The sequence below is a fragment of the Dreissena polymorpha genome, chromosome 1 (assembly GCF_020536995.1).
Source record: "Dreissena polymorpha isolate Duluth1 chromosome 1, UMN_Dpol_1.0, whole genome shotgun sequence".
Lineage (NCBI taxonomy): Eukaryota > Metazoa > Mollusca > Bivalvia > Myida > Dreissenidae > Dreissena > Dreissena polymorpha.
Window position 1 is genome coordinate 124,114,960 of NC_068355.1, and position 17,994 is coordinate 124,132,953.

General features: G+C 32.6%; 1 protein-coding gene across 11 annotated transcripts in view; it reads left to right on the forward strand.

Annotated features, from left to right (window-relative positions):
• Positions 1 to 17,994, forward strand: part of LOC127848383 (calcium-responsive transcription factor-like) — a 211,335-nt gene that overhangs the window by 179,511 nt on the left and 13,830 nt on the right. For 5 of the 11 annotated variants that reach the window (XR_008034477.1, XR_008034490.1, XR_008034478.1 and 2 more), the window contains exons 1-5: positions 6,402 to 6,458; positions 11,477 to 11,583; positions 12,822 to 12,890; positions 16,129 to 16,350; positions 17,726 to 17,886. Coding sequence is in view for 7 of the 11 variants with exons in the window: in XM_052380853.1 (XP_052236813.1) it covers positions 11,484 to 11,583; positions 12,822 to 12,890; positions 16,129 to 16,350; positions 17,726 to 17,886 (552 nt within the window). In the remaining 4 variants the exon portion in view is untranslated. The other 6 variants (XM_052380881.1, XM_052380830.1, XM_052380863.1 and 3 more) reach the window with 6 other exon arrangements.

Consider the following 17,994-nt stretch of genomic DNA (forward strand, 5'->3'; position numbering starts at 1 on the left):
ACTTTTGAACGAAACAAGTTATTGAATTATAATAAATTAGTTTTACCATGTGTGTACATTCATATAAAATCTTTTGAATATCACACTTGACTTAATGTCGTTGGGTGTTGCTATTTCTTATCAAAATATATGTCTAAAATGTTTTTGTTTATCACCAACAGCTGTAAATTAATTTGAGAATAAATAGTAAAACAATAAAAAGTCAAATAAATTAACTGTTAAATATAATTGACTAAGTCGTGTATTTCATCACAACAGAAATTTAAGCTATCACCGCTAAAGAAAACCTATTCATCACGGTTACGATCCAATTGACCAGTCGCCAACTCCGCCCACATTTTGTCGATTAGCCAATCAGATATTGATTTTTCACACACCCCTCAGCATCGCTTATCTGGCCGCCATTTTGTCCGACAAACAAAGCGTGTTGTACATATGGAATGGACGTAATTTTTAAGAGTTTACACAGATTTTATATCAAATGCATGATCATTACTGTTCGATCATTATTCAAAATTGTAGGTGCTATACATACTTTATAAAAGGTTATTATTTTATCTTTATTTTTTGAACATATGAACGAGAAATGAGAAAACAAACACAATAAATAGACGAGTTAATTGTTATTGTTTACATTCGGGATTTTCCGCGCATGCGCACTGACTGGTTGGCAAAAACACTGGTTACAGTAACGTAAAACATGTATAAAGGGCTTTTGTTTAGTCAATAAATTGATAATAAAAACGAAATAAACATTAAAACCCTTTTTAAAAAAGTGAAAATATAGCATATTTAGTACCAAATAAATGTATATTCACAAATAAAATTTCCTCTTCATAAAAATACGAAGTAGTTATTAGCATATAGTAAACGTGATCGGAAGATTAAATACTGACAATTCCACAAAACAAAACAATACATTATTCGTATTCTTTCTGATAATAAGACTTGAATAAATTATATTTCAACACTAATAAAACATATATTAATTGTATTATAATTATAAGTGGTGTGGATAGTGTTTTATTTCATCAGCGATCGATAGAGTCAGAGGTGCATTTAATCAATTATAAAAACAGAGCCCTAAAAAGCGGCATACAGTTCTATTTTTAAATATTGTGGTAATTTTCTTTTACATTGAATGAATTTACGTTTCGTTTACATTGAATGAATATAAATTCAATTTAGCATGCAAACGGAAAAACCCTGCATAGTAATTACGCAAATTGAACTGTTTTTGCATGTCTATTGAAATCTCTATTAGTAATAAGGAGTGATGAAAATATAGCATTTTATGATAAATGCATATATTTAATTTATCTAACGGCCCCTTTTGTGACTGCTTATGTTCATGATCGTGTTTCGGACACTGCAGTAATGTACAATATTTACACGTAATAGCGGAGTTAACTTTTGCCGGTACCCGTTTAATACCTTAATTGCATAGCAGTAAATTTGGCCAATATTTAAAATGTATAGTTATTAAACAATGTATTATTAAGTTTAACTGGCTAATAAATTTATACACTCGTTCCCGTTAATACATTTCCGACAAATTACTTCATTTTTGTTAAAATGTTATAATATCAGTATTTTAAGCTTTACAAAGTGGCTTAAATGATTGCTCAATATGCCAAGAGATGACATTGAGGTATCGTGACTTATGTTTACTGACCAGACACTCGTCTGCAACATGTGGTTTATGCAGGGGCCCAAGTATAGGTCCCTGGGTTTATGACACCATGTTTTCTTTGTAATTGTCTGGACAGTATCCGATCATAACGAGATAATCGGTTAGTGATAACAAAGGTGCAATTAAACACCGGGATATAAATGCTGCTACAAAGAGTGCCAAAATTAGTGTGAACAATTAAATAAAACAATTATATTAAACAATAGAATTTATTGAATGTGTAAGAAGGTAAGTTTTTCCAGACATATAAGGTTCAAATCAGTTACCCTATGTCGCGTACATACAATTGACCTATTCGTTGTTTGTTTTTATCCTTATTTGTTTTCGTCCATTAAATTTAATTTATTCTGAAAGAATTTCAATTTCTGAGCATTTTTTAACTAAAAATGGTCGCGAGGAAGTGCCAAGAAGAGAGATTTTTATTTAACCACATACCGAGCTCTTAGATTGTGTTCCACTCCCGAGTTCGTTGTCAGTAAAAACAAATAATAATAACAACAATGTAATCGTTCCAAAGATGCATTTCCTTGCATGCTAATGTTTTATTCAGACATAATTAGTAAAATTATATTTGATATTGTGCATGATTATCATTAAAAACGAAGATTTCGTCAACCTTCTCTATATGCGCTTATATAAATTCCACCTCTTTTGCCAACCAGTGGGCGGAGTCTAAACTTTGCAGGTGCGTGTGACGTCACGCGTTAACTCGTCTATAGACCAATTCACGCGTGACGTCACGCGCACCTGCGTGTTTTTATCCGCGCCACTCTGGTAGGCAAAAGAAAGACACGATCAAAGGGGAGATATCGAGCATGATATTTATTGTCACGCTCTATATCTATATTAAATACATTATTTAATATATTTTGATATGTATACGATCATTTTTAGAGTTTAGATTTAAACATCCCAAAAGTTGTTGTACTGTACTAAAACAAATAAGAATGAAAACAAACAACAAATAGATCGATTCCATGCACACAGCATATATTAACTTACCACTATGATAATCCATAATCCATCTGTTATTAAGTATGAACAATTGCTGCAACTAAAGAACAGGGTCTGAACTAATAACACTTTGTTTATGTGTTAAGGAATCTTTGAGTATCAGATCAAATTTGTTAAATCGTATAACGTAATTTACCAGTTGTTCATCTTATGTACCCCAATATACATTTGATTTATTCATACTCGTGTTTGTTAAAATGTGTTTTCTGGCGCGTATCAATATCAACCACATGACTGTGATGTTGACGAGGTACATTGTGCAAGTCAACTAAAAAAAGTCTTCCAAAACATTGAACTAAATTTTGCAATTATATCATTCTGTAATCTGACTATAGCTGATTACTTCAATGCACACATTATAAACTCGGTAGTATTATTGGCAAAATATTTTATTTTTAAATGCAAACAGGAAAAAAACAACACCATAAATTGATTTTCTTGTGTCCTTTTAATAATATAATTTAACAAGAGAATAAATCGCGACTACACAAAAAAAATTACATATATTGTATATTCGTTGTGCGCTTTTTATGCTCAATGGGTACACCTACCATAAAAAAAAGTAAATATACTTTGTGACATAGTTTCACCTAGCTTAACGCAACATGTATACACTTTTTCCCTTGTATATATATGAAATATAATATAATAAAATATATATCGAAATTGAAACTGTTTATAACATATTTTTCACACCATCCATAGTCTTTATAGATGCTATGTACCATAATTTATATCGGGAAAAAAGACAACATATATACTACTTTTGTGAATTTTTAAACATAATATTTTATATACAAAATATATTATGTTGACGATAGAAATAAAAAAGGAAATTACTAAAAAAAGTCTTGTCTGTCTGTCTAGGAAAACTAACACTTTGACACATTAAATAAATTAATTTAATTTAATTGGTTTGATTTGATTGTTTGCATCAATCTTAAAATCGTGTTAGCCTTTGTATTCCGGTGTTTAATTGCCCCCTTTGTTCGGCACAAGCCGATTATCTCGTTTTGATCAGATATTGTCCCTACTTAACTAACAGCAAAGTGTCATAAACTACAGCAGGGACCTATACAAACAATAGGTCCCTGACCACAGGTGGTATATGAAAGTTTGGTCATTAATCACAATTGATGATACCACCATGTCTTCTATTTCTAGTAGTATTGAGCAGTTATTTGGGGTTGAGTAATATACCGCTAAAGTTCAACTGTTCAATTAGATATGCTACATATCGTAAAAAAATATAAAGTAATTTGTCCAGTATATATAATTAGAAAATGTACGCTGTGAAGATACTAGCCTGTTTACCGGTAATTTATAACAAAACGTATTTAATAATTGGTAAATGTACATATAATCATTAAACGTATTTAGCGGGTACCGGTTCATTAAAACTACGTCATTCCGTTTGAAGATTGAATGTTACGGCCATGCACAAACGACATCATGAAAACAAGAAATTACGTATGACTACCGGGGTAAATAATATTTACGAAAAATAAAAAGCAATATAGATATATATTATAAAATGTAAGATATTTGTCACTCATATACACTAGTTAAGAAAGTTCAATATACATGAATTCACAGGTTAATTTGCATCATGTGAAGTTGTGTTTTTCAGTTGTATGTTACGATTCATCTATAGTATTATTCACCCGAAAAACAAATCATCCAATTTAAAAGAAAATGAACATTTAAATACTGTCATGCACTTCGCTTTTAATAGGGTTTTGTTGTACAGTGTCAGATTTTAATGCACCCCTGTTCTTTCACTCATATTTTTTATCACACTTTCATACTCATATAATTGATAATTATAATAATATAATGGGGTGCATTATTATTTTTTGTAATTTTTGAAATCCTTCTGCAAGAAATAAAACGGCTAATGCATAGCTTTGTTTTGTGATATTATCGGTGTTTAGTCTTCAGACCACCTTTACCTTGATGCTAATGACTAACGAGTATATATTTTTTTATAGATAAGAATACATGTATTAATTAAACAATATTGACATTAAAAATGCAATATCTTTAATAGTATTTAGGTGTTATGATGTTGTTGTTAATGTTTTCGATATATTGACTAAACACGTGCCATTATCTATACGACATAATGTTTATCGTAACTGTACCCAGAGCTTTTGCCTACCAGCGCATCGCGCATGCGCGAAAATTCGGAATCAAAACAATAACAATGAATTGGTCTATAGTTTAACCACACCAGGTGTGTGTTCTATAAAACGTGTTATACCGTTTGATGCACAATATTATTAAGAAGTTTGGGCAACATAATAATTGCCACACGTGCTTATTAATCTCAGCGTAATTGTCGATGATAAATAAATAACAGTATGTTGCGTGGATCTCAGAATGAAGGAACATTAAGGCATTGTTAGGTACTGTACACAAGAAAAGACAACTATTTAATTACTTAAATGATTTCCAATTATATATTTATTTTCTGTGGATCATAAACAAGAGAAATCATTATAAATTGTTAACTTAAATATTGTTTTAACTTAAGTAAAAACGAAAAAAGGTGATTTCAACGCGGCTTAGCCAGCTTAGAGCGACTTCAAGTGTAAAATGTACGGCTTATAATACAACAACAACATTTCTAATACAACATATATTGATACGGGGAGAAATGTGAAAATTGCAATTAACATATAAGGGCCATCTTGTTATAAATAAGCAAATGCATAATATGCTAAATGTTTTCAATTCGAATGTTCGTGAACAGCACCGTAATACCAACATTTCATTTTTTGATTGTAAAATGTAACAGGTTCGCATTAAACATAAATGAAATAAAATTCATATTAGACTATATGTTAATGAAACCACGAGATTAGGCCTGTATTAAATTATGGTTACAATCAAAATTTAATTTATCTCTAAATAAAAAAAATCGGTGTCTTTTTAAAAATAACACAATAAAACAAAGATCTAAACATTTTTAATAAACAAAAAACCCATCATGATATGGATATGTCATTTGCATTTAATAAACATATTTTCAAAATTATATATGAATAGCCACCGGGTTCACTGTCAGACGGTTGAATACAAGTTCAAATTCAATATGAAATAAATGCTCATTTTTACAACGGATTTTTCATCAACTCCCTATATAATATAAGAAACGTTTCTGATAGTCAGTCTGCCGTTAACTCATTTATTTTGATTATGCCATTTCTCTCAAACGTATTTATGATTGTATAAATGTTTTACAAACCAGTTTAGTTTAGTGAAATAAATGCTCATTTTTACATCGGATTTTTCATCAACTCCCTATATAATATAAGAAACGTTTCTGATAGTCAGTCTGCCGTTAACTCATTTATTTTGATTATGCCATTTCTCTCAAAAGTATTTATGATTGTATAAATGTTTTACAAACCAGTTTAGTTTAGTGTGCGGCTTTAATAATTTATATTATAGAAAAGGGCATAATACATCATTACAAGTATAGAATTTCCCTCACGTAATCCGTTATAATTGCGATCTGCTTGTCGGAGTTTTCTAATCACTAGACCACGTGACTATGTGGGCGGAGCGATCGATAATTTGGCGACTGGTCAATTAAGACAAGATTTTTATGGAATTAAAAATCCATCATGGTGCAATTATTTATAGTTGTATATAACCTACAGTTTGTAGAATGCGCACGCGCGCTATACGTCAAAACGCTACCAACTTCCGTCTCTGTATCAATACGAGGTTGAATGAATTCGAGGTTTGTGACTCGTTTTCAAGCAATACTAGAAAGCTTAATGTGCATCACACAGCACTTGTTGTATAAATATTAACGTACATTGTTTCCTTTGATTACTATAAGATGCAATTGAGGGAGACCCAATCGTTTGCCTTTGGCAATGCAGTCAAATCATTTTGCTGAGCCAATGAAAATGCTGGTCAATGCATAACTTATTGATTTTATCATTTTCGTTCTACTTTCATTTTAAGAAAATGGACCTCACATTCAAATATGTTCACATATTTTCAAACTTAAATGATTTAATTAAATATGTTTACCAACAAATCTTCGCTGTTTTGAAAAGTTCTTACCAATTCCAATGATGCCAATAAAAAGAAGTTGAATAAAAGTAAATTGGCTTTATTTTCCCTCAAATAAAACTTATTAGGTTTAGATATTGACTATCATATTAGTATCCTTCTTTCCGATTGTTTCATCCATTTCTTTATATTCATCCACCCTAGTATATTGGAAATAAATTAGGATTTCTTATAAAAATTTACGTCAATTATCTGTATTGGGGCAGTTCTGTCACAAAAATCTTAGTTTGTTGTCGAAATAATAAGGGGAAATACATTTTGTGTAAAAACATGAAAAATTTAAAAGGATTTCTATGTAAATTGCTACACACAGTTTGTAAAACCAATGATATTGCACAATCTTAATTTCAAATAATTAACGGTTGTGTGTTTGCCAGGTAAGGGAAACTTCTAATGAAGTTTATCCAAATTGCTTGAAAATTCAGACTGAACAGATTGATAGGAAAGATCTGACAAACTCATGGTTGCTAGGGTACCATTCTAAAATCTGTCGGTAACTACAAAAAATTATTATCTATGCATCTACTGACTTTAATTTTTAAGGAAACACATTAAACTTCAAGAAAAAGGCGTCAGTCTTGTTTGAAAAGTGTGCATTTATAATATATTATCTGTTATGTGTTAAGTGTATGAATATACAGGAAAAGAGGCTTATATGACACTAGCTTAAATCTCTCAGCCTGCTAGCTTAGCAAGATAATAAATTTTAATAATTTTATTTTTCCAAATCGGCGCTTCCGTAAGTGGACATCCGGCATTTGTATGTCTATTATACAAATGGTGGAAGTCCCTAGGACGCCTGATAATCCACAATTTTCTAATACACAACACATACAGATGTCAACAGTAAAGCGGGTCTTTTAGTCCGTTTACTCCACCTAAGAGCAACTGTTTTCAATGAATTTCTCAGTGAGTGGCCTATATTGATTTTTCCAGCTGTTAATCAAATTCTTCTTGGTAAGCGCATCAGCAAATCAGTGCTCAGGCACACGGATCCCACGTAAAGCTGTATACAATACAGCGCCCTCACACTACTTTGGGGGAAGGGGTCCGCAGCCCTTAGGAGGGGGAATTTTCGCGATGTTTCCCTTTTTGGGGGATTTTTTACTTACTCTCTCATTATTACATTTGTACATGTTTGCACTAAATTCATTGCATTCTTCATAATTTAGTATGTTTGCAAAGATTAAATTGAAATAGAATTGAGATATAATAATCATGAGACACATCTTTCTATTAAAAAAAATAAAATAAAAATATTTTGTGCTTTTTTGGGGGGGGATTTTTCCCCCAAAAAGGGGGAAAAAGTATACTTTTCAGGTGGGGGACTGCCGCCGAATTTCAGCGGCAGATTTAATAGATTGAGGGCCCTGCAATAACTATACATTTCACAGATCAATACTGACCTCAACAAATGTAGCGCTGTACACATGTAGATAAAGCCTCAATAACTAGTTTATAAGTGAGAGAAAAGTTTTCACATTAAAAAAAAAGCTCTACGATTTTTTACCAAAAGTAAATATATTAGCAACCTCGGCGCTACAAAGTTTGTATTAAGCAATGAAATTTTAAAGTCCACGCTTTCCCCAAGGAAATATGACGTGATGTTGTACACCAAGTCTAATTTTCGCATGATTTTCATATGTACACGAAATACATGAGAAATGTTTCTTTGTTGCTAGAATTTTCTTAACTTTCTTTGAATAACAAAATCTGAGAAATGATTTCAAATAACACATTTAATTATACGTATTGGAAAATTCTTAAATTGAATAATGTATTTTGTTATGTCAATGTTCTTAACACATAATGCAATTCGTAGGTAAATACTGTGTTTTAAGATTGCCAAATTATGCATGCATATAGGTCCACATGCATGAATGAACTGACAAGTTATATTGCGATACGGAATGAAGTGTGCTCGGTAAAATTTAAAGAAAGAAACGTTTTTATTCTCAGAAATTCACTTTCACTTTCACAACCATTTCTGAAAGGAGGTACATAGAACATTTTAAATTCAGTCGTTGATTTGTCATTACTTATTATGAACAGTGCTCGCTGCTCTCAAATCGCGTCACGTGATTCACGCATGTTCAATTGGAATTGCCCCATCCCACAATTCAATTTGTATATGCAATTGCGTAAAATGGTGGGCGTTTGTGTTTATGAAATTCTTTAACACATTCAACTTCAATGTTGGCCATATTTTGGTTTTGAAAATAGAAATCGTAATAATACTGGATTATCGGGTAATGGATAGAGTTGGAACATACAAAGATCTGTCAGTATAACATGTTTATTTACAGATCTTTGGAGCTTGTGTGTATCCATCGACCACACATTTGGTAGGGTCTATTTACATTTGAAATAAAAGTGGGACTTCAAATGTACATGTATGTCTGGGACATCCAAAATTTAAGGCTTAAAAGTCAGGACTTTCAACTTTTAAAAGCTAGCGGCAGCGCTGCCAAATGTAGGTGTACTTTTTATACTGTTTATGTGGGCTCCTAGTCCTATATTGCACTTATAAAAAGTTATGAAAATATTGTTAAAGATGTAACTTATTTTGCTCATGGCTAGTAAACCTTTGCCATGTTAAGCTCATTTTTATTGTATGCAACTTAACTTTATTGTTGACCACAACTGGGGTTTGGGAAAATTAAGGTTTTTTGTGCGCCTGGCTTGTCTATATAGCCCAGTTAGTTAAGCACCTATCTGAGATGCTTAAAAAATCATAACCTTGAACAACAAACATGTGATAAGCAGTGCTTTCCACAGGCCATTTAACAGTCCCTCACCAGTGCGCTTGAGTTTTGAAATCATAGTCTGCAGGGCGCCTGAAATTTTCAAATCAATCTATTTTTGCAGTTCATATTTAATACTGCTACTATATATTGTATTAATAGAAACATGATTGTAACAACTTATCAGGGACTTATTGTTCATTTTGTGTAACTTTCACATAGGATTATATTAAAGTAAGTATAACCTCACTGGACCGCATTGGAAATAAGCTTTCGCGCTTTCATGGGATATCCTAGGTTTTTACACTATATTATCCAAGATATTTCATTTTACATACTAAGTTTCCCAAAGTTGTGAACTTTTTTCTATAGTATATCTAATGACCAGTCTATGCTGAAAGTATGTGATAGTAAATATATGTGATATACATGTATAGCTGTAATAATATTTAAGTAATATATTAAATACCATTAGAGTAACATTAAATCATATTTTAAGTGTGAGGTAGTTGCTGATCTGTTCCCTTCAAATCTTATTTGAGGTGATACGCTTTCTTAAGACTTTTTTATTTTGTCGCACTGTTGTGTTCCTTTTTATTGTCAAATTTTATTTCATATTATTTTTATGGCAGTTTTTAGACCATAGGCTTTGATCAGAAGCAATCTCACAAATTCTTTTAAGTAATAAATGTTATGTAAATTTGATGATAACTTGTATATAATGTGTTTTAAACCTGAATAAAAATCAATTAATCAATCTACTAGCCATTTAAAAGATCAAAGCAATATATTGACTTTGCTGAAATATTTAAAGCCAATTTACAATCCTCTGTCAATTACATGTATTGCTTTACCTAACTAAAGCCTGCCTAAAAGCGGAGCGTTGTATTGGAAAATCGGTATTGGCCAATGAGAGAACGTGTACAAGTGCCAGCACTTGTAGGCAGGCAATGTTTGCAGTTACATTGTGTGTAAATCATGCAGATCATGCTTGTGACATGCATGTAATTTTCCACAGAAATCTTTGCCAGTTAATTATAGGACTGATCGTGTAATCCTCACGGAAATTGCGCATTTCATGCATTATTTATTCGACCTGTAAAGCGTTTTAACAAATTATCTTTGAATTCATAACCTAACTGTTAACTGTTTTTGGAAATCTCAAATAAGCATAATTAAATTTGTAATCCGGAACCCACTCCCGAATGTTAATGTTGATGGGTTTGTAATCCAAAATATACTTCTGAATATTCATGTTTAACAAACTCGAGCTTCCGATTAACAGTGCTAATTTATTTTGTGCTCAAAAGGGCAAGAAAATTATGCAGCATGTACAAGGTTGGTCATTTGCATGGAAAGCGTGGGTATATTGATTGTTGTATCAGGTCAGGTGATTTACTCACGTTTCATTGGAATATTTCCTCAAATCTTTAAATAGTCACTTATGCCGAAATTCATGTGATACTTTAGTACACTAGCAATGTTTGTTTATATGAAATTATATGAATTATACTATCTATGCAGGAAAGGTCTAAAACAAATTAAAAGCCATGTAAAAATATATCTTTTTAACAATGACTTTATAGCTGTTTTGTTTAAGAGTCAAAGCGCTCCAAATGACGTCAATTTACTCGAACACTGTAACACAAATAAATGAGTTTGGAGTTCCTGCGGAAAGCACTTGCAATAAGAGCTGAACAATTTTTTATGTTCAATAGGTGAGGCATGAGTTTGGAGTTTCTGTGAAAAGCACTTGCAATAAGAGCTAACAATTTTTTATGTTCAATAGGTGAGGCATGAGTTTGGAGTTCCTGTGGAAAGCACTTGCAAAAAGAGCTGAACAATTTTTTATGTTCAATAGGTGAGGCATGAGTTTGGAATTCCTGTGGAAAGCACTTGCAATAAGAGCTGAACAATTTTTTATGTTCAATAGGTGAGACATGATTTCCACAGACGACCAAATCACATGCGGCGGTCAGGATGGCCTCACCAGTGTCATCGAAATATCACCATCAAACGTCCTGTCCCTGTCACCAGGAGGTATTTAGCATGTCTATAATGGTCATCAGGGCTTTCCTTAGATTCAAAACGTCAAAACTTGCCTCTAGACTCACATTAGAAATTTGTGTAGACTTCGTCTTATTTAAATTATACTCTTACATAATAAAATTTAAGTAAAAATATCTTCTTTCTAAAAATCCTCAAGTCAAAGGGTGAAAATAAGAGTTAAAGAAAAGATTTCAGTAAAAAAAAAAAACATGAAAAAAAAACAAGAATTTCAACTGAAGCAGAAACCTGCTTTATGATGCAAGCATCAAACAATTTAATCACTTTTGACTACTACAAATTATCTACCTTACATCATTTTGATGCACATTTTACAGAGAAATAAATCAATAATATATTTGAAATAATATAAATTGTGTTAAATCAAATAGTTTATGACATAGTGTATGACAACCATTTGTATTAAGCAACATTTGATGAGCATATACCCCATAACAAATATGAACAAACAAAATAGGTTGGTGTTTCAATATTTTGACCCCTAAAAGTTTAATTTGACCCCTGGAATGTTTATGCAAGGAGTCATTTGACTCCTTATTGGTTTTCAAAATCTATTGAAATCCCTCTAAAAATACTGTATATTGTACTTGAATATGTAATATTTTAATTGGTTTTATCTAATGTAGAAGTTTAAGATGTTTGACAATAATTTGAATAAAACCATAGTAATAAAAAAAAGTGACCTTAACATTTAAATTATAAGTCATTAAAGAATACTTACCATGAATGTCTTTTTCAGTACATGCCTACATGTTGATTAGTTTCAATGTGATGTTACCATAAAACCATTTTCTGAAAGTAAAAAAAACCCTTAAAAATCAAGGTTTGTCAAAAAAATTGTTTGCTTATCCCTTACCATGCGGGAACCAAATTTTTAAGGCCTTTGCAAACAGTTTGGATCCAGATGATACGCCACAGAACGTGGCGTCTCATCAGGATCCAAATTGTTTGCTATTCTGATAGTATTTTTTGAAAAAAATCAAAGAAAATGCTAATTTTATAAATTCAGCAGACGACATTTTAGCAGACGACAAATTTCCCAGCATGCAAAGGGTCATTGAAATAAAGCAGATTAACCAATTAATCCCACATGCCTAAAAAACAAGAAAACATTTCAAGAATGTCTGTATAAAACTAAAAATCTAAGTTTGTATCATTAAAAAATTAACTATGTGGTTATAATCACAAATGTAAATCTGGTATTTACTTAGCAGGTCTTGCTGATGACGACAATGAGGTTGTATCTTCCACTGGTGGTCTTGCCAATCAGGCTGTTTTAGGTGAGAAAACTTGCAGTAATAATTTATTCTTTTGTTCAGATATGTGTCATCCAATATATTTAGGCAGTGTAACACCCTATGACTATGTATTATATACATATAGTATGTAATGATGTAAAAGCTTATTTCTGAACCGTGGGACCTAATAATCTGCTTATGCTGACAAGTGATTCTTGTACCAGGTCGAGCTAAATATTTTAGTTGGTTGTCCAACAAGCTAGTGATTTGTTGTGTGTAACAAAATTAACCTTTGATGTACAAATATGAAAAAAACAAAACGAACAGGGTTAAATCTTGTTTATTTTACGCTTTTCTGTGGTTTATAATTATATCATTGAATTAAGTCATAATTAAAAAATCAACAGTTAACATTATTGATATTGTTATACTGTGAAATGAAGTTGTTTTCATGACATTAGGGCGTTATTATTTTCAGCAAATATACAAAAATAATGATTTGTAAGCTTAAAATAAAAAGAAAGTATGTTGGATTTGGTGGAATATCAGTTTTTAATTCACTCCTAATCATAGAAAAGAAATTGAACAAACAAGAAAATGTGCGCTTTTTGTGGATAAATGTGCGCTTTATGTGCGTTAAACGTGCGCTTTTTATAAGTGTGTTCAATGTGCGCTTTTATGTGCGTTAAATGTGCGTTAAACGTGCGCTTTTTATATAAGTGCGTTTTTGACTACCATTTATGTGTGTAAAATGTGCGCTTTTAAGTGCGTTAAATGTGCGCTTTTTGTGAGTTAAATGTGCGCTTTTTTGTTTAAAAAGCGCACATTTAACTCACAAAAAGCGCAGTTATAACCCACATAAAAGCGCACATGTGTGTTAAATGTGCGCTTTTATGTGCGTTAAATGTGCGTTAAACGTGCGCTTTTTATAAGTGCGTTTTTGACTGCCATTTATGTGTGTAAAATGTGCGCTTTTAATTGCGTTAAATGTGCGCTTTTTGTGAGTTAAATGTGCGCTTTTTTATTTAAAAAGCGCACATTTAACTCACGAAAAGCGCAGTTATAACCCACATAAAAGCGCACATGTGTGTTAAATGTGCGCTTTTATGTGTGTTAAATGTGCGCTTTTTAAATAAAAAAGCGCACATTTAACTCACAAAAAGCGCACATTTAACGCACGTTAAGCACAGTTATAACCCACACAAAACGCACAATTTACGAACATGAATGGCAGCAAAAAACGCACTCACAAAAAGCACACATGTGCGTTAAAGGTGCATCTTGTGCCTTAACAGTTGATTCAATTATATGCTGTTAAAAGTTTTTTTTAATTAGATATGCAATAAAAACCAATAATTATATAAACATATATATTTGTGTATTTTAATAATTACAAGATAATTCAATTTTATACTTTAATGTACACCAACATTTTTTAACATACATGATTAATTAAATATCAATGGCAATTTGATGAAATAAATATAAACATAATTTGATTATAAATAAACAAAAAATAATAGCATACTATAATAACATGTACAGTATATACACACGAACAGCTATATACATAAGAAAGATGCATATCAATCAAGGCCTGTCAGCATTTCTTTGAGGCGGAGGAGTGCAGCTCTCATCTTTCTCTCCAAGTCTGCCACCAGCCGGTCAAACTTCTTTGCAACTATTATACTGTCATGGCCTTTGCGCGACGCGTCTCGTGCATGATCTCATTTGATCAGGTCCTGAAAGATATTTTATAATGTAAGTGTTGAATATTGCTGTTATGGTAATCTTGTTGTTATAAAAATTATAAATTTAAATCAAAACTAGTGTGTTTGCTTGTTGTGTTTGGTTGTTTATTTTGCAATTTTAATCCCCTGATCACATGTGACTTTACGCTTTTCATAAATAAATACGTTTGATAGAAAATACTGTTCGAAAATGTACCAAGATGCGTGGTCTCATTTTGCTGTGTGGACTGGTCGGAAGTGTGACACCTTTAAAATGCAATAACCAGTACCCTGTATAGTTTTACCTCTAAACAAATCCAGCTTTTCTTGGTCAAGGAGAGGGCGCGGTTTTTCCCACTCCTGTTCTCCTCATGTTGGCCAGCTTGTGCAGGGTAAAACCTGGTATTCAAGTGCATACAACAGGTAGTCTCCCTTTTGCTCCCTTTTTTGGCAGGCGATGCGATGATGCACATTCTTTCCAAAGGATCTTCTGATTAAATTTAAAAGTTCTCATTTAATATGGGGGAAAATCTATTCATTAATGACCAAAAATAGGTATAAATAACTTTAAGATGACAATAACCATAAAATACAGCCATAATAATTCAAATGGTGTTATTTTTCTTTATAATTGCATTACATTTACTCATCCATTTACATTTCCCAGTGACAATACATAAATATGATAATGATCATAATTAATTCAATAATTAAATAAAAAAGGGATGCAGAATTGAAAATACGAACCTGTTACAACAGACTGTTCTTCAGTATTCCAAAAATACAGGCAGTTGTTGAACTAGACCATATCACTTTATATGTCTTTCTATGATCATTTGTGAATTAAAATTGATATACCACCAAGTCCAACAAATATTCTCGATTTATTTTATTAAACAATAAATACATTAAAATAAAGTAGTGGAATATTTAATTAACAGCATACATTATAAATGCACATTGTTTATTAAACCAATCCTACTTTTACATATCACACTTCACACAAGGACATGATGACATTGTATGTAATTCACCAGAACTTCTAATAAAGGAGGAATTACATAATTATGGTGCCCTGTAAACCATGTGCTCATCCCAATACAGATTTTAACAGGCATGTCAAAAGTCACATCCCATGTCGTCCAGTCAAGACAAGAATTCATCAAGTATGCCAAATGTTTCATTTTGCAGCATCTGTAATTGTATGCTACATAATTGTATTTGATCTCAGTGTATTTTCCAAATGGACCACGCTCTGAGGAAACAAGGCTTTATGCATGTGCGTAAAGTGTTGTCCCAGATTAATTTGTGTAGTCCACATAGGCTAAACTGGGAGGACACTTTCTGCCTAGACTGGATTTTCGTTTAGAAGAGACTTAACCAATTATTCTTTAAACGTTTAAAGTGTTGCCCCTTATCAGCCGGTTGCAGACTACACAGGCTAATATGTGATGACAATTTACCCACATGCATTAAACCCAGTTTTCCCACAGCCTGGCTCAAATATGTGCTTGTTCATTCCTTATCTAGTCCTTCTGGTTCTGTTGCAGTCTCGCCCACAATGTCCAATGAGACCCTACAGAGCCTTCTAGCCTCACCCTCCCTGCTCCAGTCCCATGGGCACCTGGGCTTGCTGGACGGCATCCACATCATCCTGCCGGGCCACACAGGCATGTTCCCTGCACATGGGACGGACAGCATGCTACCCAGGATATGGCACGTCATAAACCCGGATGACGGGATTATAACTGTGGCAGGGGATAGTATCACAGGTGGGTATAATGGGTGGGTAGGTAGAACACTCTAGATTTATTGCTTTATTCTAAACAAAGCTGAAAAAAAGTTTAGTTTCCGATAACATGCCTAAAAATATGGAATAGAAGGTAAAGTTTTGACTTTAATTTTTTTAAACAAGAATTAAATTTACCAACAATTTGTAGATTTGTATATCTCAGTTTCTTGGGTTACATATATAAAATTAATACAACTACCTTTCAGATCCGCTGTAGTGGTCAGTTATTTTACAAATCATGAATGTAAAATATGCTGCAAATTCGCAGTGGATCCTGATTGTTCACCCTTTTAAAGTTTCTATGTATTATACGATTTTCACAATGGGATTCAGTTTCGTCCAGATTTTCGCTCAACAAGTGAACAACAGAATAACTCACATAAACAGCTTGCATTTTGGGTGCCATCCTTTGACTTCTTCACACTGCTTTAAAGTTAAAATAAACGTATGTCAACACAATTTTTATTGACACCTGCAACAGAATTTCTTTCTCCATGTAGTAGGGCATAGAATAAATGCAAGTCACGGGCCATACTACCCAACTGAACAATTATAGTTCTGTTTTTTATTTAGAGCAAATGTCAAATCCAAATAAGGTGTGATGTAACTTTGTTTAGGTGGGCTACAGAACTTTTAACCAAAAAAAAAAGATCTCAATGTTCTCTGCACTAAGAAGTTTGTATTTAACAACCAATACCCACACGTTTTTCCAGGCAGAGCCCATGATATACATGATGTACATGCACTATAATTTTTGTGCGGTTTCGATGTGGACAAAGGATTAAACAAATATGCTAGCACTATTTTTTAGAACTGAATTTTGCAAATGATGGCTGGAAAAAAATGGGGTTACAAATATTTGTCACATCATATTAGAATGAGAATATTAAATTAATTCTCACTTTCTATAGCCAAAAAATATCTTAATGCTTTGCCTATCAAGCCTTTAACGTCATGTACTTATAGTCCTAATTATCAGAACTTAAATTATTTCTTGCCAACACAGATCAATGAATGATGCTCTCTGGAAGGGTTATCAAGACTCCTCCAAATACACCAAGTACTGGGTTCTTCAGATGAACAGTCTCAAAAAGCTTGTACATTTAGCTTTTCATTCCCATAGTCTATCAAGCACATAGACTGTACTTGTTATATGTCTTAATTATAGATATATTCCTTTTTTCACTTATCTGATGATTACGAAAAATTTTGAGCTGGAATAATAAGTTCAAACTAAACTAGGGAATAAACTATTTCTTATATGCACACTTTGTACTGGTGAACTAGCTAACAGAGGAAAGTATATGTAAGTTGACTGACCACTTTGATATAGCTGAAGTGTGGCATGTGTTTAGACCAGGGTGAGACGGAGCCAGGTGAGGTGAGCAGCACGACGGGCCACATGGATCTCATGGACACGACCCCTGATGACCTCCCAGAGATGTTGATGCCTCCGCCCACCCAGCCCCTCCCTGTCGGATGTCCTTCATGGGCCGCCAGACTGAAAAATTGCGAGGTGAGAATAATATTGGAGCCGGGAGCATTGCTCTTGACTGTTTTTTTTTTTTTCAAAAATAGGAGTTTGGTAAAGCATTCTTGAAATGCTCGGTGTGAAGAAATGGAG